The sequence below is a fragment of the Oncorhynchus nerka genome, linkage group LG20 (assembly GCF_034236695.1).
Source record: "Oncorhynchus nerka isolate Pitt River linkage group LG20, Oner_Uvic_2.0, whole genome shotgun sequence".
Classification (NCBI taxonomy): Eukaryota; Metazoa; Chordata; class Actinopteri; order Salmoniformes; family Salmonidae; genus Oncorhynchus; species Oncorhynchus nerka.
In genome coordinates, this window is record NC_088415.1 from 53,335,859 (window position 1) to 53,359,403 (window position 23,545).

Here is a 23,545-nt window from a genome sequence, read left to right on the forward strand (position 1 = left end):
TACCCCCCCCCCCCGTGCTTCACGGTTGGGATGTTATGCTTCATAGTTGGGATAGTGTTCTTCGGCTTGCAAGCCTCCAAACATAACAATGGTCATTATGGCCAAACAGTTCTATTTTTGTTTCATCGGACCAGAGGACATCGTACTCCAAAAAGTATGATCTTTGTCCCCATGTGCAGTTGCAAACCGTAGTCTGGCTTTTTTATAGCAATTTTGGAGCAGTGGCTTCTTCCTTGTTGAGCGGCCTTTCAAGTTATGTCGATATAGGACTCGTTTTACTGTGGATATAGATACTTTTGTACCCGTTTCCTCCAGCATCTACACAAGGTCCTTTCCTGTTGTTCTGTGATTGATTTGCACTTTTCGCACCAAAGTGCATTCATCTCTAGGAGACAGAACGCGTCTCCTTCTTGAGCGGTATGACGGCTGTATGGTCCCATGGTGTTTATACTTGCATACTATTGTTTGTACAGATGAACGTGGTACCTTCAGGCATTTGGAAATTGCTCCCAAAGATGAACCCGACTTGTGGAGGTCTACAATTTTATCTTGGCTGATTTCTTTTGATTTTCCCATGATGTCAAGCAAAGAGGCACTGAGTTTGAAGGTAGGCCTTGAAATACATTCACAGGTACACCTTCAATTGACACAAATTATGTCAATTAGTCTATCAGAAGCTTCTAAAGCCATGACATCATTTTCTGGAATTTTCCAAGCTGTTTAAAGGCACAGTCAACTTAGTGTGTGTAAACTTCTGACCCACTGGAATTGTGATACTGTGAATTATAAGTTAAATAATCTGTCTGTAAACAATTGTTGGAAAAACCTTGTGTCATGCACAAAGTAGATGTCCTAACCGACTTGCCAAAACTATAGTTTGTTAATAAGAAATTATGGAGTGGTTGAACTAGTTTTAATGACTCCAACCTAAGTGTATGTAAACTTCCGACTTCAACTGTAAATACCATTCGAAATGTAACATATCATACTAAATGGGTGTATTGAAATGTACGTAAAGAATAATACGAAATACTGAGACCAGGTTGGTATCACCTGTATCTCATTCTTCTCTCAGATTGAATCCTGGAGAGGGCTTGGGTCAGTGTTTCCCTGTTAAGCCTTTGGTCGAGTTTGGTTCTTTGTCATTGTGTCACAGGTGTGACGAATGCCCTATACTGTGAATGCTTTGGCCCAGGTGCTCCTAATTTAGTATTTGTTAACTCCGTGATTAAATGAAAGATGCGATTGTCTCCCTGTGTTTCCCCGCCCCATTATAACCCTTTCTGTTTGGGGTGTGGCCGCCTTGGGGGAGGTGCAGGTGCGAGGGAAGCTGTGTTTGTGTTGAAGCTTTGGCAGAGCTCCTTCGGGAAGCTTTGGTTTTACTAAGAGAAGTATTACCTTGGTGCAATGCTTTACTTCCACCTGAACTGAAACCTGTTTTTCTTATGTGATGGTGTTACTTGTTTTATGGTGTATCCTCCATCTTGTGCCGAACAAAAGCTTATGCTAATGTGGTTCACGGAAACTGAGATTGACCACTCTTCCATGTTCTTCTACTTAAACCCAAACTAAAAGAACCGGTGTTGTCTAATAGTAGAACTGTGCTTCAGAGCTCCCTATTCTTAGTGTAAACATAGATCAGACGACACCACCCTATGATACTGACTAAGTTTAGTCACAGCCCCTCTCGTCCAGGGTGTGACAATTGGGCATCTCATTCCCCCCTGAATCTTCCAAAGACGTATCGTCCTCATCTGCGTCAATGTCCTTAATGTGTTGGCATTGACTGATCTCATCACAGTAGTCTTCGCGGAGGCTATTCAGGTCAACATCCTTCATGGGTTGGTATTGACTGATCTCATCACTGTAGTCTTCGTGGAGGCTATAGAGGTTCACACCACTACTCATGCTCTTATCTGAGTCACGAGGGAGCTCTTCAAAGAACTCTTCATAGCTCTTCAAACTGTTTGATTGTTGGCACCTTGCCATGACTCCTGTTTCACTGACGTTTTTCCTACATCTACCATCGACTGTAGACAGTAGTTCCTTTACCATCACATCAGAACATTTCTCCCTACAAAGTCTTTTCGTTTTCAGGTGCTTCTTCAAATCAGTATGGAACATAAAACTCTTCGGACACACCGGGCACTTGATGGGGCCATCGTAGTGTTTTAACATGTGTCTTCGCATGTCACATGTCTTCGAAGTTGTTTTCCCACAAACATGGCACTTTCTGGAACAGTCTTTTGTGTGTCCTTTCAGATCATGTGGGAACTGGAAAGTGTCCCCACAGTGAGGACACTTGTATTCACCCGGGTTGGATTGATCAATCTCCTTTATGGGTTGGTATTGACTGACCTCCTGACTGTAGTCTTCGTGGAGGCTATTCCGGTTAACCTCGCTGCTCATGCTGATGTCGGAGTCATGAGAGAGCTCTTCAAGGAACTCTTCAAAGCTCTTCAAGCCCAACACAGGCCCGATCGTTGAAGGCCCACCTGTGTTGCTCGAGCTTGGTTGTTGGCACCTTCTCATGACACCTGTTTCATGAAAAAAACGACTAGATCTACCATCTACGGAAGACAGTAACTCCTTCTCCATTACATCAGAACATTTCTGCCTACAAAGTATTTTTATTTTCAGGTGCGTCTTCAAATCAGTATGGGATATAAAAGTCCTTGGACACACCGGGCACTTGTATGGGCCATTGTTGTTGTGCTTTAACATGTGCCTTCGCATATCCAGCATTCGAGCAGTAGTTTTCCCACACACATGGCACTTTCTGGAACAGTCTTTTGTGTGTCCTCTCAGATCATCTGGGAGCTGGAAAGTGTCCCCACAGTAAGGACACTTGTACTCACCAGGGACAGATTTGAGGTGGAGCCCGGTAGTAATGACTTCATCAGAACATTTCTCCCTGCAAGATCTTTTTGATCTCAGGTGCGATCTCAAATCAGCATTTGATATAAAAGTCTTTGGACATGCAGAGCACTTGTATGCTCCATTGTTGAAGTGAATTAGAAGGTGCCTTCGCAAACCCAGCATACGAGTAGTTCTTTTCCCGCACACATGGCACTTTATGGGGCAGCCCCATGTGTCTCTTTTCACATGTTGTTTTAGGTCTCCTTGCAGATCACTATTTTTTTTCAATTCAGTTTTTTGCTGGACACTTTCTCCACAGTAGTCATCCCCATTGTCCTCGCCGTTCTCGTTATTGTTCTCTCCATCCTCAGTCTTCTTCTCCTCACAGCTACTCTTCTGGTGGTCCTCTAAGTCCTCACTGAATTCAAAATCTATCCCACACTGGGTGCATTGATGTGACATCTGCTCAATGTGAGATCGCATGTGTCTTGTCAAGCCCAGTGTGTCAGTGAAAGTCTTGCCACATAAAGAGCATGCTTTGACGCGTTGGCTTCTCTTGTGAGAGCTGTTGGATGGCTCAGGAGTTAGAGAGTCCTGAGGTTCACTCTCTGACCGTTCTTTTCTGTTCTGCCCTTCTGCCATATGTCCTCTGTGCTCCTCTGAGCGAAAGCTTCTTTTGTGAGAGCTGTTGGATGGCTCAGGAGTTAGAGAGTCCTGAGGTACACTCTCTGACCGTTCCTCTCTGTTCTGCCCTTTGGCCATATGTCCTCTGTGCTCCTCTGAACGAAAGCTTCTTTTGTGAGAGCTGTTGGATGGCTCAGGAGTTAGAGAGTCCTGAGGTACACTCTCTGACCGTTCCTCTCTGTTCTGCCCTTTGGCCATATGTCCTCTGTGCTCCTCTGAGCGAAAGCTTCTTTTGTGAGAGCTGTTGGATGGCTCAGGAGTTAGAGAGTCCTGAGGTTCACTCTCTGACCGTTCTTTTCTGTTCTGCCCTTTGGCCATATGTCCTCTGTGCTCCTCTGAGCGAAAGCTTCTTTTGTGAGAGCTGTTGGATGGCTCAGGAGTTAGAGAGTCCTGAGGTACACTCTCTGACCGTTCCTCTCTGTTCTGCCCTTTGGCCATATGACCACTGTGCTCCTCTGAGTGAAAGTTCTGTATGGGCTGTTGCAATTCCTCCTCATTTTTATGAGATGATGGACAATGAGGAGAAGGACGGACTCCACCTAGTGTTGAAAAGAGAGAAGTGAGCAAGACATCTCCATATTGGCATGAACTCAAATGAAGTCAAAGAGAACACCTTAGTTCTTGAAGCTTAATACAGTAAAGGGATACTGAACTTTCCTCAAATAAACATCAAGAAGTAAGAAAAACGTCTAAAAATTGACATGAACTCAGTCAGAAAACAAGACAGATCCAGTGCTTCATAACAATAGAATAGAACACATCTCAATGCAGGTACGAATAGTATAAAGTGAAGCGAAGCAGAAAATTCCTCAAAAAAACATCAGTGAGCTCCAAAAGTATTGGGACAGTGACAATTTTGTTGTTGTTTTGGTTCTGTACTCCATCATTTTGGATATGAAATGATACAATGACTATGAGGTGAAAGTGCAGACGGCCCGCTTTAATTTGAGGGTATTTTCATCCATATCGGTTGAACCGTTTAGAAATTACAGCACTTTTTGTACATAGTCCTATTTTAAGGGACCAAAAGAATTCGGACAAATTCACTTATATGTGTATTAAAGTATTAAAAGGTTAAGCATTTGGTCCCATGTTCATAACACGCATTGAGTTTATACATGCATTTGCTGATTGTTTTGGGAAGTGTTTCAGATTATTTCGTGCCCAATTGAAATTAATGATAAATAATGTATTGTGTCATTTTGGAGTCTATTTTATTGTAAATAACAATGGAATATGTTTCTGAACACGTCTACATTAATGTGGATGCTACTAGGGTTGGGGCAGTATCCAGATGTCCACATCGTCATACCCAGTGGTGGTTCTAGCTTGTATGGCTCCCTGGGCGAGCCCCCCCGTCAGCCCCCCCAACAACAACATAAAGCACCATTCTGCACTAACTGTCCTTTTTATTACAACACAAATAAATAATAAATCATTTAAAACGATATAAATATAAAAATATATTTAAAAAATAAGACTCATAAATATCAAAAAAGAAGTAACAAAGACAAATAGAAACAAATTGTAGTATATAAATACAAATAAAACAATAATGTAATTATTACCCCATTACCCTAACAAAAAACACACAAATAAAAGTAAATTGCACAAATCCTATATCACACAAATGGAATAACACACTTATAAAGAAGAGAACCTGATATTTACACTATTGCACTTCAAACAAGAAACACACAAACTAAATTGCACAACTAATTGCATTAGTACTGTACAAAGTTAGAGGTGCACTATTTGATAGATTCCCCCCGCTCCCCCTACCTCAGGCTTCCAGTGGGGAGACCTGAGGTCAACCTACCCCCACCTCCCTCCCCATCTCGTACTTCTGAGTGGGAGACCTTCCAGGCAGTAGCCTGCCTAGCTCACAAACTAGAATCAGGGCACCCACTCCGACAAGGTTAATTGACCCACAGTCCCACACGGTGACATGACATCATTGACGTTCAAATGAGCGATAGAAAACCAACTGTGCAAATGTCACCATTCCAAATGTATTTAATATATATAGATATATATATATTTTTTTTTTGTTGTATTTTTTTAATGGTGCGGGCGCCCCATACCGACACCGGCAAGATGCTGCCTATGTCGCCTATGCCTAAATCCGCCACTGGTCATACCCATCCTTCTCTCATCCTGGGATTTATATTATTACCAGTTTAGTACACAAGGGGGCGCCAAATCATGCTAAAAAGACCATTGGGCGTCTGTTAATATGCTAACAAAATTAGCACAAGTAATAGCGAATGTCCATAGAGGCTGCTAGCTAAATATGATGAGAGCAAACAAGAGACATTGCGCAAATGAACATGCTTGTCTGAAGGAAGAACTGTCTCTGAAGCAGCATGTGTACACACTGTGTCTGTATGGAGTCTGGAGTCTCTAGGGCAATAGGCCTGCCTGCTCTGCTTGGTGAAGATGGGGGAGGAGCAGACTGGCCAAGAATGGAGAGGAGAAAAAATGCAAGGAAATCAAAAGATCGCAGTGGCAACTGTACAAAGAGCTTTGACTTCTCAAACACGGCAGAAATCTTACACAATATGATTCCCCCTTAATTCAGTAACTTACTTTGATAACTAGCAAGTTAAACTTAGGGGTCACGTTAATGCAGAATTCTAAATATTTCACGCAGGAAAAAAAGAATGCATAAGAAATCTCTTGCTGTGTTTTGTAAATCAGATCTAAAATGCTTCTTATTGTAATTTCAGTCCATTTTTTTTGCTTCCGTTGCAATTGAATTCACGAACGGGCATTCTATCAGCAGACAGCACTCTGACTGATGTGTAGCTATTTTTCTCTGGTACTTTTCTCTGGTAAAATGCGAGATTAACTTTAGGAAATGTAGCTGGCTACATTCTTTCTGTGATAAACATTAGAAATATGACGGCCATGTATCGTTTTTGCAAAAAATGCTTTTTCATTGTAAGTTCATTTACTTGTGCGGCTGCAAACCAAATAGCATTGCACTTCTGTTGTCATCCGATGAAAATGAAGCTATTTTCTGCCAAATGTGTTGCACTAATATATTTTCTGTGAAGGAAAACTATAGTTGAACGTGCCTGTCAATACACAGCTGGACTCACCAGCTCCCGCTTTCTCCCATTGTGCTATTTACAAACAAACACGTAACTGTCTCATCTGTTCATGGGGAACTATGATAAGCTTCATAATGTAAAATAATGTGACCTGGGAAATGAAGAACGCAATCTGCTAACGTATAGCACGAGTTGACCTGCAGGTATGGACTTAAAAAGTGTCTGCAAATATGAAAATGTATTCAAAAAAAGTTTCAACGGTATTAAAAAAAACATCCCGTAGCTATTTCCAAATACCACGGTAAACGCTATATATGGTATACCGCTCAAGCCTAACTACCATGATTACAGATAATCTTGAATGAATCTTGAATAATGATGAGTGAGAAAGTTACAGACGCACAAATTTCATACCCAAAAAAATGCTAACCTCCCCTGTTATTGTAATGGTGAGAGGCTAGCATGTCTTTGGGGTATGATATAACATGCTAACCTCCCCTGTTATTGTAATGGTGAGAGGTTAGCATGTCTTGGGGGTATGATATGAAATGCTAACCTCCCCTGTTATTGTAATAGTGAGAGGCTAGCATGTCTTGGGGGTATGATATAACATGCTAACCTCCCCTGTTATTGTAATGGTGAGAGGTTAGCATGTCTTTGGGGTATGATATAACATGCTAACCTCCCCTGTTATTGTAATGGTGAGAGGTTAGCATGTCTTTGGGGTATGATATAAAATGCTAACCTCCCCTGTTATTGTAATGGTGAGAGGCTAGCATGTCTTGGGGGTATGATATAACATGCTAACCTCCCCTGTTATTGTAATGGTGAGAGGTTAGCATGTCTTGGGGGTATGATATAACATGCTAACCTCCCTGTTATTGTAATGGTGAGAGGTTAGCATGTCATGTCTTCCCCTGTTATTGTAATGGTGAGAGGCTATGATATGAAATGCTAACCTCCCTGTTATTGTAATGGTGAGAGGTTAGCATGTCTTGGGGGTATGATATAAAATGCTAACCTCCCCTGTTATTGTAATGGTGAGAGGCTAGCATGTCTTCGGGGTATGATATAAAATGCTAACCTCCCCTGTTATTGTAATGGTGAGAGGTTAGCATGTCTTGGGGGAATGATATAAAATGCTAACCTCCCCTGTTATTGTAATGGTGAGAGGCTAGCATGTCTTTGGGGTATTATATTTGTGCCTCTGTCACTTTCTCACTTCATTCAGGATTATCTGTAATCATTGGAACATCCACATTAATGCAGACGTTTTTAGAAACATATTCTATTATTATTTACAATAAAAGTGACTTCAAAATGACCCAATACATTATTTACCATTAATTTCTATTGGGCACAAAATAATCTGAAACACAACTGAAACAAACAGCAAATGTATCCAACAGATTTGTAGTCACAAGCTTGATGTAGTCATTGCGTGCTATGAATATGGGACCAAATACTTCACTTTTTACTACTTTAATACACATAAGTGAATCTGTCCCGATACTTTTGGTCCCCTAAAATGGGGCACTATGTACAAAAAAAGGTTGTAATTTCTATATTGTTCAATCGATATAGATAGAATTTTTTAAAATTACAATTAAAGCGGACACTCTACACTTTAACCTCATAGTGGTACCACTGTACCATTTCAAATCCAAAGTGCTGGAGTACAGAGACCAAAAAAAATACAAAAACTGTGTCACTGTCCCAATACTTTTGGAGCTCCCTGTAGATGCAGGGAAAGTGTTTACTGAACTCGCATGGGTATGATAAGCACTAGGCATGAATAGCATGGACGTTTAGGTATAGGAACCATTTTCTCCGCATCTTTAATGCTGTCATTTACAGTTTGTTCTTTATTTCAGAAGTTCTGCATGAGGAGCTCGACGTTCAGTGTTCTAAACACTAAGGAACACTCCTTACCAGAATCATTGACAGTGGTCCTTTCATTGACAGAGGTCCAAAGTTCTTTATCTGATGGTTCAGCATCTTCCCTGAGGACAGACCAAAATGAAAGTCAGGTATGATTTTCAATGGGTAAGTTCACTGCCAAGATCCTACAGTGCAAAAAGTGAAATCTAAGCAAGCCATAATATCTTATATTGAGTGATAAGCTAAATTATATAACGTCATTGGCCAATAATTTGGCTTATGTTAACCAAAAAAAAGGCATAATAGAAGTAATTTATCTCATTTCAATATTTTTTACCTTAATAACATTTACATTTTCGCAGACGCTCTTATCCAGCGAGACCTACAGTTGTGAGTGCATACTTGTTCAGATTTGTTCTCTTTTTCGTACGGGTCCCCCGTGGGTATTGAACCCACAAGCACCATGCTCTACCCAACTGAGCCACACAGGACCATATCTTGTATTAAGCCTTTTTTAAAGTTAAAATAAGCAAAATGATCTGCCAATGACGTTAAATAATTGAGCTTGGTAGAGAAAAACGAATAAAAAAATGGAAGTGAATTATCCCTCAATATATTATAGCTTGCTTTCGATTTCACTTCCTGCAGCGTAGCCACCACTGTAGCGACATTCAAATCTGTTTTTCATCCTTCCCCTAATACCCCTCGAATCAGCGACCGATTCAGTCCTCTCTGTACACTAGGTGACTGTATTCTCTGGTCAATCAATTATATTAATAAGTCAATTTTACTACCTGGGAGAAAAGAAAACCAGCAGCACTGCAGACCTTGAGGCCTGATTTTTGAATACGTCTGTTCCACGGCTGACACTCACTCAGTCTCAGGTGAGTGCTCTCTTTTCACACCCTTTGCCTCGGTCTTCTCATTTCTGACACCACGTCCTCTTCTCTGTTTCCTCTTTCTGCCTCTTCTTTTCTGTCCTTGGGAACCCGTTGCCTCAGCCTGCAGTTTCCCTCTCTGTATACAATATATATGATAGTCATAAAAATGCACAGTCTGACTCAAAGCCATGCCTTTTCATATGTTTTCTTTAATGAATTTAAATGTATCACACCTATGTAAAACTTCAAAACAAGGCGGATAAACATGTCGATAATACTAGATAGATAATACTAGACGGCGTAGACACTTATCCAAAGTAACTTACAGTATACAGTGACATCACATGATATTAACGTGTTATAAAAGTGTTATAAAAGTGGACACTTAATGATAGTGAGGGAGAGAAAGGGGAAAGATATAGTTGTCACATTTTTACATGAAGTAAAAACAAAAAACAAACAACAAAAGTAATGTCATTTCAGCCCAGTCCAAAGGCAACGCAGAGTTTGCCCCCCAGGTGGGGACAAAACTCACTCTGTTACAATGGTGCCGTGACTCAAGATTACAAATCGGCTGTAGCAGACTAATAGGGAGTGAGTGTAGTGGGTGTGGAACTAGCAGGCTGGAATTGGTAGCCGTCATGGGGTGATGTCACCCGCGCCGAGATGTCACGGCAACAATTTCTCATTGAGTAACAAGCTCCGTCTGTCAGCACGGTTGACTTCGGTGCCAAGGGTTGTGTACAGAGAGAGGATGAGATGGAACTCACTCGGTTACAGCAACATGTTGGTGCTCCATTTGCCTTCCAATCTGGGCCCATATTCCTAATGCTTCTCAGAGTCGGAATGCTGATCTAGGATCAGCTCCTCTTAGTTATTCTGATCTGAAAGGAAAAACTTATTCTAGATCCCTTCTACTCTGAGACACTTTGTGAATTACAGCCCCAGGTTTAGGAGAGCTATGGCCATACAATACAATGAAATATAGGGAAAGTGGTAGGAAGTTGTTGCCGTCCATCATTTTCTTAAAACCTCAAATTGCAGTGCCTTTAATATTGTCGTATCTATTGTTGATACCGGTATCACCTGTATCTCGTTCTTCACTTCTCCGCTCGTCTCTGATTGAGAATCCTGGAGAGGGCATGCCTCAGTGTGGGACACCTGCTCCTCTGTTAAGCATTCGGTTGAGTTTGGTTCTTTGTCATTGGCCATCTCATTTCCCCCTGAATCATCCACAGACCTTCTGTCCTCCACTGGGTCAACGTCCTTAACGGGTGGGTATTGACTGATCTCAGCCTGACTGTAGTCTTCATGGAGGGTATTCAAGTCAATGTCCTTAACGGGTGGGTATTGACCGATCTCGTCACTGTAGTCTTCAGTGGTCATGATGGAGTCTTCGTGGAGGCAATTCAGGTCAACATCCTTCATGGGTTGGTATTGACTGATCTCGTCACTGTAGTCTTCGTCGAGGCTATTCAGGCTATTCAGGTTCACTTCACTACTTATGCTGTTATCGGACTGCTGCAAGTCATGAGAGAATTCTTCAAAGAACTCTTCAATGCTCTTCAAAGGCCTGGCTGTGTTGTTAGAGCTTGGTTGTTGGCACCTTGTCATGACTCCTGCTTCATTGACATTTTCCCTACATTTACCATCTGCTGAAGAGAGTAATTCATTCATCATTACATCAGAACATTTCTCCCGACAAAGTTTTTTTGTTTTTAGGTGCATCTTCAAATCAGTATGGGATATAAAAGTCCTTGGACACACCGGGCACTTGTATGGGCCATTGTTGTTGTGCTTTAACATGTGCCTTCGCATATCCAGCATTCGAGCAGTAGTTTTCCCACACACATGGCACTTTCTGGAACAGTCTTTTGTGTGTCCTCTCAGATCATCTGGGAGCTGGAAAGTGTCCCCACAGTAAGGACACTTGTACTCACCAGGGACAGATTTGAGGTGGAGCCCGGTAGTAATGACTTCATCAGAACATTTCTCCCTGCAAGATCTTTTTGATCTCAGGTGCGATCTCAAATCAGCATTTGATATAAAAGTCTTTGGACATGCAGAGCACTTGTATGCTCCATTGTTGAAGTGAATTAGAAGGTGCCTTCGCAAACCCAGCATACGAGTAGTTATTTTCCCGCACACATGGCACTTTATGGAGCAGTCTTGTGTGTCTCCTTTCAGATCAGGTTTTTTGTCCCCTTCCAGATCAGGTTTTTTGTCCCCTTCCAGATCAGGTTTTTTGTCCCCTTTCAGATCAGGTTTTTTGTCTCCTTCCAGATCAGGTTTTTTGTCTCCTTTCAGGTCAGGTTTTTTGTCTCCTTCCAGATCAGATTTTTTGTCCCCTTCCAGATCAGGTTTTTTGTCTCCTTTCAGATCAGGTTTTTTGTCTCCTTTCAGATCAGGTTTTTTGTCTCCTTTCAGATCAGGTTTTTTGTCTCCTTTCAGATCAGGTTTTTTGTCCCCTTCCAGATCAGGTTTTTTGTCCCCTTCCAGATCAGTTTTTTTGTCCCCTTTCAGATCAGTTTTTTTGTCCCCTTTCAGATCAGGTTTTTTGTCTCCTTTCAGATCAGGTTTTTTGTCTCCTTTCAGATCAGGTTTTTTGCCTCCTTTCAGATCAGGTTTTTTGCCTCCTTTCAGATCAGGTTTTTTGTCTCTTTTTAGATCAGGTTTTTTTTTCAGATCAGGTTTTTGCTGTACAGTTCTCCCACAATAGTCATCACCATTTTCCTCACTATTATCCTTTTTGTTCATCTCACAGCCATGCTTCTGGTGTTCCTCTAAGTCCTCACTGAATTCAAAGTCTTGCCCACACTGGGTGCATTGATGTGGCATCTGCTCAATGTGAGATCGCATGTGTCTTGTCAAGCCCAGTGTGTCAGTGAAAGTCTTGCCACAGAAAGAGCATGCTTTGACGCGTTGGCTTCTCTTGTGAGAGCTGTTGGATGGCTCAGGAGTTAGAGAGTCCTGAGGTACACTCTCTGACCGTTCCTCTCTGTTCTGCCCTTTGGCCATATGTCCTCTGTGCTCCTCTGAGCGAAAGCCTCTTTTGTGAGAGCTGTTGGATGGCTCAGGAGTTAGAGAGTCCTGAGGTACACTCTCTGAGCGTTCTTTTCTGTTCTGCCCTTTGGCCATATGTCCTCTGTGCTCCTCTGAGCGAAAGCTTCTTTTGTGAGAGCTGTTGGATGGCTCAGGAGTTAGAGAGTCCTGAGGTTCACTCTCTGACCGTTCCTCTCTGTTCTGCCCTTTGGCCATAGGACCACTGTGCTCCTCTGAGTGAAAGTTCTGTATGGGCTGTTGCAATTCCTCCTCCCTCTTATGAGATGATGGACAATGAGGAGAAGGACGGACTCCACCTAGTGTTGAAAAGAGAGAAGTGAGCAAGACATCTCCATATTGACATGAACTCAATCAAAGTAAAAGAGCACAAGACAGATCTGGTGCTTGATAAAAAAATAGAATAGACCACAGTTGAACAAAGCTCAATAAAGTGAAGGGATACAGAACTTTCCTAAAAATAAAGAACAAGGTACTGCAGCCTTATAGATGCAGAGAAAGTGTTTACTGAACTCGCAATGGAATGATAAGCACTTAGCTACTCTCACAGCAGAATATCATGGACATTTAGGTCTAGTAACCACTTTCTTTGCATCTTTAAGCCTGTCATTTCTAGTTTCTTCTTCTTTATTCAGGAGTTTTGTCTCTCTAAGGAGCTTGATGTTCATTGCTCTACACTCACTAAGGAACTTCTCTTACCAGACTCATCGACAGTGGCCCCTTTGTTGACAGTGGTCCAAAGTTCATTATCTGATGGTTCGGCATCTTCCCTGAGAAGAGTCCAAATATTAAAGTCAGTTATGATTTTCAATCGTCGAGTTCATTGCCAAGGTCCTACCCAGCAAACTGAGAACATTCCCAGAACATAAAGCTAGGGTTTATAAATAACATTAGGTTAACATTCCAAAAACATTGAAATTAATGTTTTTCATACGTTTTTTGTTGTTGTTCAGAAAACGTATTAAATGAAATACCCATGGAATGTTCTAACATTCACAAAAATGTTGTGCACAACATCTGTAACTACCACCACAGAACATTCCCCAAACGTTCTCCAGGTTATGTAATAACAACATGTACCAGTAATGTTTTTCAGAACATAGTGAGGCAGCAAAATATAAGAGCAACGTTCTGGGAACGTTCTTGCAACAGCAGGCGAATATTTTATACAAACATTGTATAATCATCAGTACAACTGGACAATTTTTGTGTTATGAGAACATTTGTGGCAACCTAACAAATATTCTGGGAACTTTCATAGAACCAATTTAGTTTGCTGGGTAGCCAATACTGTAGGGGCCTTCAAAATCTGGGTTTTGAGGTCTGCACCACTGTTGGCTTTCATCCTTCCCCTAAGACCCCTCGAATCAGGGACCGATTCAGTCCTCTCTGTACACTAGGTGAATGTATTCTCTGATCAATCAATTATATTAATAAGTCAATTTACTACCTGGGAGAAAGTAAAACCAGCAGCACTGCAGACCTCGAGGCCTGGATTTGAATACGTCTGTTACACAGCTGGACACTCACTCCGTTTCAGGTGACCGCTCTCTTTTCACACCCTTTGCTTCAGTCGTCTCATTTCTGACACCACGTCCTCTCCTCCATTTTTTCTTTCTGCCTCTTCTTTTCTGTCCATCTTTTCTGTCCGTTGCCTCGGCCTGCAGCTTCCCTCTCCTTATGATCAGCTTTAGCGAGGTCTTGGGCAATGACATATCGCTAATGTCAAGCGTATGTACTCCAACCTTTTCGATCTTTAACCTTGTGATACCAGGTCCCATTTTCTGTCCTTTCTTTCTGCCTCTCTTTTTCGGTACCTGGGAACTCGTCGCCTCAGCCTGCACTATCCCTCTCTTTAGGGTCAGTGTTAGTGATGACTTGGGTAGCGGCGTGTCGCTTACGTCCAGTGTGTCTGTTTCAATCTGCTCGTTTGCAACACCACGTCCTCGTCTCCGTTTCTTCTTCCTGCCTCTTCTTTTCGGTCCTGGGCGTCTCGTCGTCTCAGCCTGCAGTCTCCCCCTCCTTAGAATCAGTGTTAGCAAGGACTTGGGGAACGGCATATTGTTCATGTCAAGCCTGTTCAAACGCAGTACAGGCTGACGGCGCAGACAGGCAGCTGTCAAGCGGCTGGTTTTCAGCCCGCTGCGTGTCTGAGGGCAGAGAAGAGCTTCTTCTCTCCTAGTCTCTTTGATCGACTCTTTGACGATTGTCTTGCGTTTAACCATTATATCAGTGGCGTCGTCTATAGTCTCGACCTCGACCTCCACAGAAGCAGAACCAGCTGGTGGCTTTACAGTCCAGACCCTACAATCTGCAATTCGGCAGTCCCAGCTCATCTCTGGTTCATCACATGGGAAAGGGCTTTGATATCCCTGCATGGTGGGATAGGACTGTCTCTCTGGGCCAGCTTGGTAAGAGGCACTTTCTTCCTTCACAGAGGTAGGGGAAGACAGTGAAGAGAGGATGTAGTCACCACCAGTGGACCTTAGAGCTAGAAACAAGGAGAGCATCACGAGTAAACATCAGGAATAACTATTGAGATCAATGATAACTTTTTTTTTCTTCATTTCCTGCATTTCCTCAGTTCTACCCATAAATATAGAAATTCAGGCAAACAGGCAAGTCAATTATTTCCAAATCCTGTACCCCACCTACCATTGGTGTCTAACTGTTTTCCATTTTTATGGTGATGGAGGAGAGCCTGTAATGGCTCAGGGTGAGCCACAGACTGCACACACTCCTCTAAGAGAGCAGGGGCCAGGTTGAGCCACGATGCAGTCTAAGAGGTGGAGAAAGTAAAAATGGCGTTTCAAGGTCTTGACGGGAATCAAAGGCACTTTGGGCCAAATAATTACTTGAGATCCGCATGCATACTGGGTATGGTGCGCAAGCACAGGTTTGTATTTGATTGCTAACAATCAATGTACAAATTCTATTAAGTAGCAGTCTACATTAAAACCACGGACAACATTTCAAACTCCAAGACGTGTTCATTATTTGTGGGATATATGTCAAGTGCAGTGAAAATGCTACATTTCGTTTTCAGTTGTATCAGAACAACCAGAAATTGTAGCAACCGATAGCATACCATAAACTTTTTGCATTCATCCCACTTTCACACTGACATGTAAGTAAGTACTTGAGTACTCAAACACAGAAATGCTTTCAAATGCCCATCCGTAATGCATTTCTCAAATGATGTACAGTACAATAATACCTGTTTAATGTTTGGAGGAGGAAGCAGTTTCTCCAGTCTGGAAAGGAACTCCCACACAAGAATCTGCAGTGTTGAGTCATACTTGGGGCCAAACTCCTCTGGAAAAACATTCTAAAATACAGGACAAGCAGATGACAGTCAAAAGTACATACATACATCAATGTATATCTCTATTAACACAAGCCTAGAAATATGGTTATTGGGTTGCTATTCATGGGGTGGGGGGGGGGGGATGAGTTCCATTGAAATGAATGGCTCACTGGCACCAGATTGGAATAGGAAGCAATGAAATGCAATCATTTCACTTTCCCCCAGCATATTTTGACACTGGCCGTGTCCAAAATCTGTCTCGCCTACTACTTACTAAAACAATACACTGTGTACTAATCATACTACATGCTAATTAGAACCTACTGTTACGTAAAAACGAATGCAGTAAGCAACAAATATCAACGTACCAGGCGTATTCATACTGAGAAAACCTCACCTAATGTTCGATTGAGTCAAATCCTGCTGTGGGTTAATTTTGATACAGCGCATCACCTTATCTTGATTATCTTCCTCAATCGTGTGCAGCGAATTCTACTAAGACGAAAAGCCGCAATGAGTATGACATCCTGGTGTTTTAAAATATACTACATCTTTTGAACACCTGACCTAGGTTCTGTTAGCAATGAGGCCTCCCTAGTGCACTCGCGATGGCCGACGCTTCATTTTGCACGCTTTGAATTTCAAAGCCATATCAGATATCTTGACGGTAAAATTGTGTGCTTTGAGCTCAATAATGATCGTTGGGAAATACAAAAGTTATACCTAATTGCATTTTGAAATGTTATACACTCACGGGGGGGTGGGGTGGGACATTACAGAACTCACTCATTACAGCAGCTGGCTCCAGCGAAACAGGAAGGTACAGCGGCAGGGCAGACAGTTTTATTACAGGAATCATGAGGATTATGCAATTTACTGTTGATCAAATTCATGGTTTTATCCGCCCCAAATATAGGACGTTTTGATTGAGGTGACCAGGTAGAATGTGAAGCTCGCAGCAGTTTCATTCCAAGTGCCAATGCCGTTTAGCAAACTCCAGGGGACTCATTTATCAATATTACGTCGTAAATATTCTAAAACAATACATACGGAAGGAATTTAGAATATTCGTATGCATAGTGATTTATCAAACAATCCTAGGAGCGTCATACACACACACACACACACAGGTGGTAGATTACCATTGTTTTCAGCCCCAGTGCTTGTGCACAGCCTTTGCCATTTGCATTTTGAAACTCCCATAGTTAACCATTATATGATGAAAATCATCCCTTTTAAAGCCCGTTGTGAATATACAACCCCGTACCATGAAATACAATGGCTCAACCACAAAAAGAAAATATTTCTGTTGCTGTTGATCCAAGACTGTAATAAAAGCTGCTAGTGTTAGAGGTTAACATTTTACTTGGCTCGCTCAGTTGTGGCTTGACCAGGAAAAGTAGAAACATAGTGTGGGAGATAGTAGGAATTGCAGTGAATGCTGCCTCTTCAGAATGCCGGTCAGCATTGGAGAAAAAGTAAAGTGGTTTGATCTTAAAGTTAAATGCCAAAAAGGCACTAATAGGCACGAGTAGTGCCTTAGGTCCAGTACATCACTGGGGCCAAGCTTCCTGCCATCCAGGACCTCTATACCAGGCGGTGTCAGAGGAAGGCCCGAAAATGTTCAAAGACTTCTGCCATGCTAGTCATAGACTCTTCTCTCTGCTACTGCACGGCAAGCTGTAACGGAGCGCCACGTCTAGGTCCAAGAGGCTTCTAAAACAGCTTCTACCCCCAAGCCATAAGACTCCTGAACATCTAATCAAATGGCTACCCAGACTATTTGCATTGCTGCTACTCTCTGTTATCATCTATGCATAGTCACTTTAATAACTCTACCGACATGCACATATTACCTCAATTACCTAGACTAACCTCTACCCCCGCACATTGACTCTGTACCGGTACCCCCTGTATATAGCCTCACCAGTGTTATTTTACTGCTGCTCTTGTAGGTATTTTTCTTAAAACTGCATTGTTGGATAAGGTCTTGAAAGTAAGCATTTCACTGTAAGGTCTACTACGCCTGTTGTATTCGGCGCATGTGAAAAATAACATTTTATTTGAGTGAGATTAGCCTACGAGATACGGCAGTAGTTCAAAACACTTTTCCGGTTACTGTACCACCAACTGAATTGTGCTCTGCCCGGAGTACCCCTGAAGTACCCCCTAATGTGCATTTTACCAGTAAGCCTATGGTCTTATGAATCTTCTCTAGTACCCCCCAATGGATTGATCAAGTACCCCCAGGGCTCCTAGTACCCCTGGTTAGAACCACTACTGTAAGGGATACTACTGGGGGCCATCGCAAGTTCAGGTTGAAGGTAAGGATACAGCACATCAATTTCATTCAATTCATATTTATTGGTCACGATATTGAAAACAAACTGTTTTTTCGTTGTCCTGTGTTTAAAACAAGTAATTGTAGGCTAATGATTCGGAACAAAATGAATCAAACAATAACACGACAATGTCATTAATACACATAAAAGCACGTCTTATTGCAGAGAGTGACTCGCAGAGATCCAGTCCCCGTGCCACCCGTGGGGAGTTAACTGGTGACAGTGCCAACCAGGGGAAGTCAACTCGTGCCAGTGCCACATCAAGGCGGGAACCAACGGTGCCGGCTGACACGGTCCTGAAAAAAAAAAGACGACATCAATAACTCCATCCTCTAAATAAACAATCAATTGAGTCAGGCATTAAATAACATAAATGATTCACTAAAGCAACTGGTCACATGTGCAAATCCAATGTTCATTGGATTTTTAAAAAAATCATCTAAAATACAAAATGTAATTATTGTCAGTTCGGTCCACCTGCTGTAGAGGGAGGCCAGGCTTGATGGACATATTTTGGAGCACACTACAAGCCATTACAATATGGCAAAGCCTTTTCTGGTCAATATCGGGGCGGCAGGTAGCCTAGTGGTATGAGCGTTGGACTAGTAACCGAAAGGTTGCAAGAACGAATCCCCGAGCTGACAAGGTAAAAAAAATATGTCGTTCTGCCCCTGAACAAGGCAGTTAACCCGCTGTTCCTAGGCTGTCATCGACAATAAGAATTTGTTCTTAACTGACTTGCCTAGGTAAAATTAAAAAAATATTGCAATGCACCCCCCCCCACAGAAGACAAGCACAGGCCCTTGAGCATGGACCTTGTAAGTGCATGGGCCGCCATCATTAGTGGGGTAGGAAATTAACACCGCCAAATGAGGGTAGATTTTGTCTTTGGCGGTTAGAAAGTATATTTCACACGCCACGTGGTCACACAGAGTTGTATTATTTTTATCCAAAGCCCACATGTAGAAGGCTTTGGCTCTTGTTTCTTGGCCAGTTACATGGTTTTGTTCACATGCCAGGTTGTTTTTCAATGTTCATTTGCTGCAACAGTCTGCTGCTTGGAAGACATCTCGCAGTCTGAGATTTGTTTTTAAATCAAGTTACCCAAGTTACCACAGTAGCAGCCTGTTCCTTGAAAGGCCAGCTGAAACATTTTTTGTCTCATCTAATGATTGTGCTTGACTGAGAATGGATCACTACCAAAAACTTCTATTCATTAACTTTTAGTCTTAAGATTTCTACTTGGGAGCACATCGTGTACTTGTGAAAAATGTCAGCGTAGAGCCCTGAGCTATGATAATAAATAAGTCATATCACTCAGCATTTTGCGGCAGGGCAGGCACTTTGTTGATTCTTGATGTTCAGTTGTAGACGTTCTTGATGTTCTTGTTTTTATCATTGGATCTAAAATGATTTATTTTAAACATACATTGGTTAAAGTCATAAAAATGAAATGAAGCAATACCCCATTACGTCTTACTAGTAGTACATGTATTGCCTTTGAAACATTAGAAAGTGTGCTCATCCATGTTTTTGTGGTTTTCTTTGGTGTAATTATGGAAAAAACATTTTGTCTGATAAAAAAAAATCTGAGTGGCTGGTGGATTTGTTTTCATATACCTGCCACAGTGGCTGGTGGACCAAAAAGTTAATTTCCCACCATTGTCATCAGCCAGGGTTTTAACAGATAACCTCGGTCTCCTACAAAGAGAGAGAACCATTAGGACAAATCAAGTTGCTTTAGCAAATGTCACATATACTTCAAATGAGTAGGCAACACTCACCAACAAGCCATCCATCCTCAACAGCTCCCTCCTGTAAGTGAAGGCCGTCATTGCTGTTCTGCAGAATGAGCGAGTCTTGTGTTCCACCTGGCCACCACATTCAGTAGCGTCTTTTGGGCATCACATGTGACATTCATTGCGCGGAAAACATTTGTGTTCATAGTTGAACCCGTTTTGGGATGGTGCTTTTATGGAGATGTGGGTATCATCTATTGCTCTGATCGTATGAGAAACCGTTGATGGAAAACAAACCCCTCTTGACTTCAACCTTTTGTGCGACGGTGTCTGGAACTTGGATGCAACTGTAACCCTTGCTGATGATTACATCCAAAACAGCTGGCATGAATCAGCTCATCTAGGATGGTGAGATGCCAAACCAATGGCAAGCTCCAGCTGAAAAATGCTGTTGCCAAAAACCAGAGAGTGGATAGCACTTGGATGTGCACCGGAATGGCATGCGTTTTATTTGTTTGCCTTTCTAAAGTAGGTATTAAATCTGGGCATAAATCCAATTGGCTTTGGGAAATGAAATCTGTAATTCCTGCAATATAAAAAGTCCCACCCGCCTAAAAACACGCTCTCTGCGAAATGCAGCATGTGACACATTTTCCAACAGAGCGAGATCAGCCATCTCCCATTCGATTCCCCATTATCTCAGTCTTTTATAGTATTTCAACAATGGTTTCACATGTCCCTCTAATTTGACAATGTATTGTACTTTGTATGGATTACTATCGTAACAAATGTGGTCAAATTATATTAAACAAAAATATATATAGAGCACACAGATTAGTTTCCCTGAGTTTGTATCTGACAGTTTGGGCAGAAATTCTTTGGATGTGCAAACCCACAGTCTAATAAGCTTTCTGGGTGGCTGGTCTCAGACGATCCCGCAGGTGAAGAAGTCGGATGTGGAGTTCCTGGAATGGCGTGGTTATATGTGGTCTGCGGTTGTAAGGCCGGTTGAACGTACTGCCAAATTCTCTAAAACGACATTGGAAGTGGCTTATGGTAGAGAAATTAACATAAAATGATCTGGCAACAGCTCTGGTGGACATTCATGCAGTCAGTATGTCAATTGCATGCTCCCTCAAAACTTGAAACATCTGTAGCATTGCGTTGTGACAAAACTGCACATTTTAGAGTTGCCTTGTGTCGCCAGCACAAGGTGCACCTGTGTAATGATCATGCTATTTACCCTGTAAGTAGACTATGGACAAGGTAAACCAATGTCACTATCCCTTTAATTGTTGCCCTAATAGTGGTAAGTGAACCCAATGCCTGATTTATGAAGGTCAACACCCTCTTTGTTTGTGAGTTCTTTGCCTTTTCCCATGGTGATGGATGACAAAGGGACTTTACCTGTTACCACATTTTTATACCACAGTGAAAAAGGGGGGCCATGGAAGGCCACAACACAGTTCCTTAAGGTGAGATTAACTTTAAAAAGTAGAATGTTAATGCTGATTTTATGCACAAGCTTCTGAAGCTAAGATATGATACAGCAATATCCATTACATCCACATGTTACGGATATCATAAAAGATACTGACAAGGAAAAGAGAAAAAAACAATAAGTCTTGTAGTCGAGTCACTAAACCTCGACTCCGAGTCCAAGTGCTCAGGTCAGTAGGTCTGAGTTTACAAGCTTCTCTTCTAGTTTTCTGTTACATATTTGACATTGCGCCACCCACTTTGCAACAGCTGCTGGACAAACATTTCAAAGCAAAACAAATGATTCAGGGTTCTTTAGATTTGGCTCGGATTTGGTAGAATAAATCTGCCCAGCAACAACTACTGGCGGGAAGATTTTCATGTGAGCATTGGAGTAACGCAAAGATTTTCCTCCCTGCCCAATGGTCATAATTGCCTGCAATATGCAATAGCCTATGAAACTAATTAAGTCATTCAGGTTCACACACATTTTATTTTAACAATGTTGAATAGTTGTGTCAAATCAATAAGGATATTTTGAAGGGATAAATGGTCTCCATACGGAATTGGCTATTGCGCCTGTCAGATCGATGAGATTATTTTTGCAATAATTGTAACAGCTTCTCAGCTACATGTTTGTAATCGCCCACTGATATTTGTGGATGTTTTTTTGTTTATTGCAGAGTGAAAACTAAAGGGAGACTTGTCAGAAGAAACCTGCTATGGGATGCAGGGGGGGAAATTGAGAGAGCAGAGCGACAAATTGAAATACTTTTTTTTCTCTAGGAGAGAGAGAAACAAATAGCTAGACTGTTGTTTTACAATTAAACTCAATACTATTGTTTTCAATTTCGTAAAGCAGTTTGTGTTTCTTAACCAGGTGTGGCTACCCAATAAGCACTGGGTCCATTCCATCAGCCCCATTGTGACGAATGACGTTGTTTTGATAGCTCCACTATATATACATAAGTATTAGTGGATTTGGCTATTTCAGCCACACCTATTGCTGACAGACGTATAAAATCGAGCACATGACCGTGCAATCTCCATAGACAAACATTGGCTGTAGAATGGCTTTACTAAAGCACTCAGTGACTTTCAATGTGGCACCGTTATAGGATACCACCTTTCCAACGAATCAGTTGGTCAAATGTTTTGCCCTGCTAGAGCTGCCCCGGTCAACTGTAAGTGCTGTTATTGTGAAGTGGAAACGTCTAGGAGTAACAACAGCTCAGCTGCAAAGTAGTAAGCCACACAAGCTCAAAGAACAGGACCGCCGATTGCTGAAGCGTGTTGCGCGTAAAAAATAGTCTGTCCTCAGTTGCAACACTCACTACCGAGTTCCAAACTGCCTCTGGATGCAACATCAGCACTTACCTATTCATCAAGTGCATCATAAAAATGGGTTTCCATGGCCGAGAAGCCGCACACAAGCCAAAGATCACCATGTCCAATGCCAAGCGTCGGCTGGAGAGGTGTAAAGCTTTCTGCCATTGGACTCCGGAGCAGTAGAAACGCATACTCTGGAGTGATGAATCATGCTTCACCATCTGGCAGTCAGATGGAGGAATCTGGGTTTGGTGGATTCCAGGAGAATGCTACCTGCCCCAATGCATAGTGCCAACTGTAAAGCTTGGCGGAAATTGAATAATGGTCTGGGGCTGTTTTCATGATTCAGGCAAGGCTTCTTAGTTCCAGTGAAGGGAAATCTTAATGTTACAGCATACAATGACATTCTAGACGATTCTGTGCTTCCAAATTTGTGGCAACAGTTTAGGAAAGGCCCTTTCCTGTTTCAGCATGACAATGCCCCTGTGCACAAAACGAGGTCCAAACTGATATGGTTTGTTGAGATCGGTGTGGAAGAACTGGACTCGCCTGCACAGAGCCCTGACCTCAACCCCAAAAAACACCTTTGGGAGGAATTGGAATACCGACTGCGAGCAAGGCCTAAACGCCCAACATCAGTGTCCGACCTTTTGTTGCTGAGTGGAAGCAAATCCCTGCAGCAATGTTCCAACATCAAGTGGAAAGCCTTCCCGGAAGAGTGGAAGCTGTTATAGTAGCAAAAGGGGGGACCTACTTCATATTAATGCCCATGATTTTGCAATGAGATATTCGACGAGCAGTTGTCCACATACCTTCTGGCATGTCAGGCTCTACGTGGCTACGTTAGTGTCAACTATGAGTAGCTACCACAAGAGATTGGACTTCTGTTAACATTATGTCCTTGTTAACAATGGACCCTGTGTGAATT

General features: G+C 42.1%; 2 protein-coding genes across 2 annotated transcripts in view; both read right to left on the reverse strand.

The window, feature by feature from the left end:
* LOC135563000 (zinc finger protein 227-like) lies at positions 1-9,551 on the reverse strand. Its single transcript, XM_065005588.1, has 3 exons — positions 9,355-9,551; positions 8,532-8,602; positions 1-4,082 (listed from the first exon to the last, which is right to left on the reverse strand). The coding sequence occupies exons 1-3, from the start codon at positions 9,549-9,551 to the stop codon at positions 1,672-1,674; spliced, it is 2,679 nt and encodes an 892-aa protein (XP_064861660.1). The 3' UTR covers positions 1-1,671.
* LOC115102757 (uncharacterized) overlaps positions 9,551-23,545 on the reverse strand; it is an 18,785-nt gene continuing 4,790 nt past the window's right edge. The window contains exons 5-9 of the mRNA XM_065005587.1: positions 15,639-15,749; positions 15,077-15,200; positions 13,952-14,912; positions 13,121-13,191; positions 9,551-12,720 (exon numbers count right to left, since the gene is read on the reverse strand). Coding sequence (XP_064861659.1) covers positions 10,379-12,720; positions 13,121-13,191; positions 13,952-14,912; positions 15,077-15,200; positions 15,639-15,749 — 3,609 coding nt within the window. The 3' untranslated portion in view covers positions 9,551-10,378. The remainder of the gene's footprint in view (positions 12,721-13,120; positions 13,192-13,951; positions 14,913-15,076; positions 15,201-15,638; positions 15,750-23,545) is intronic.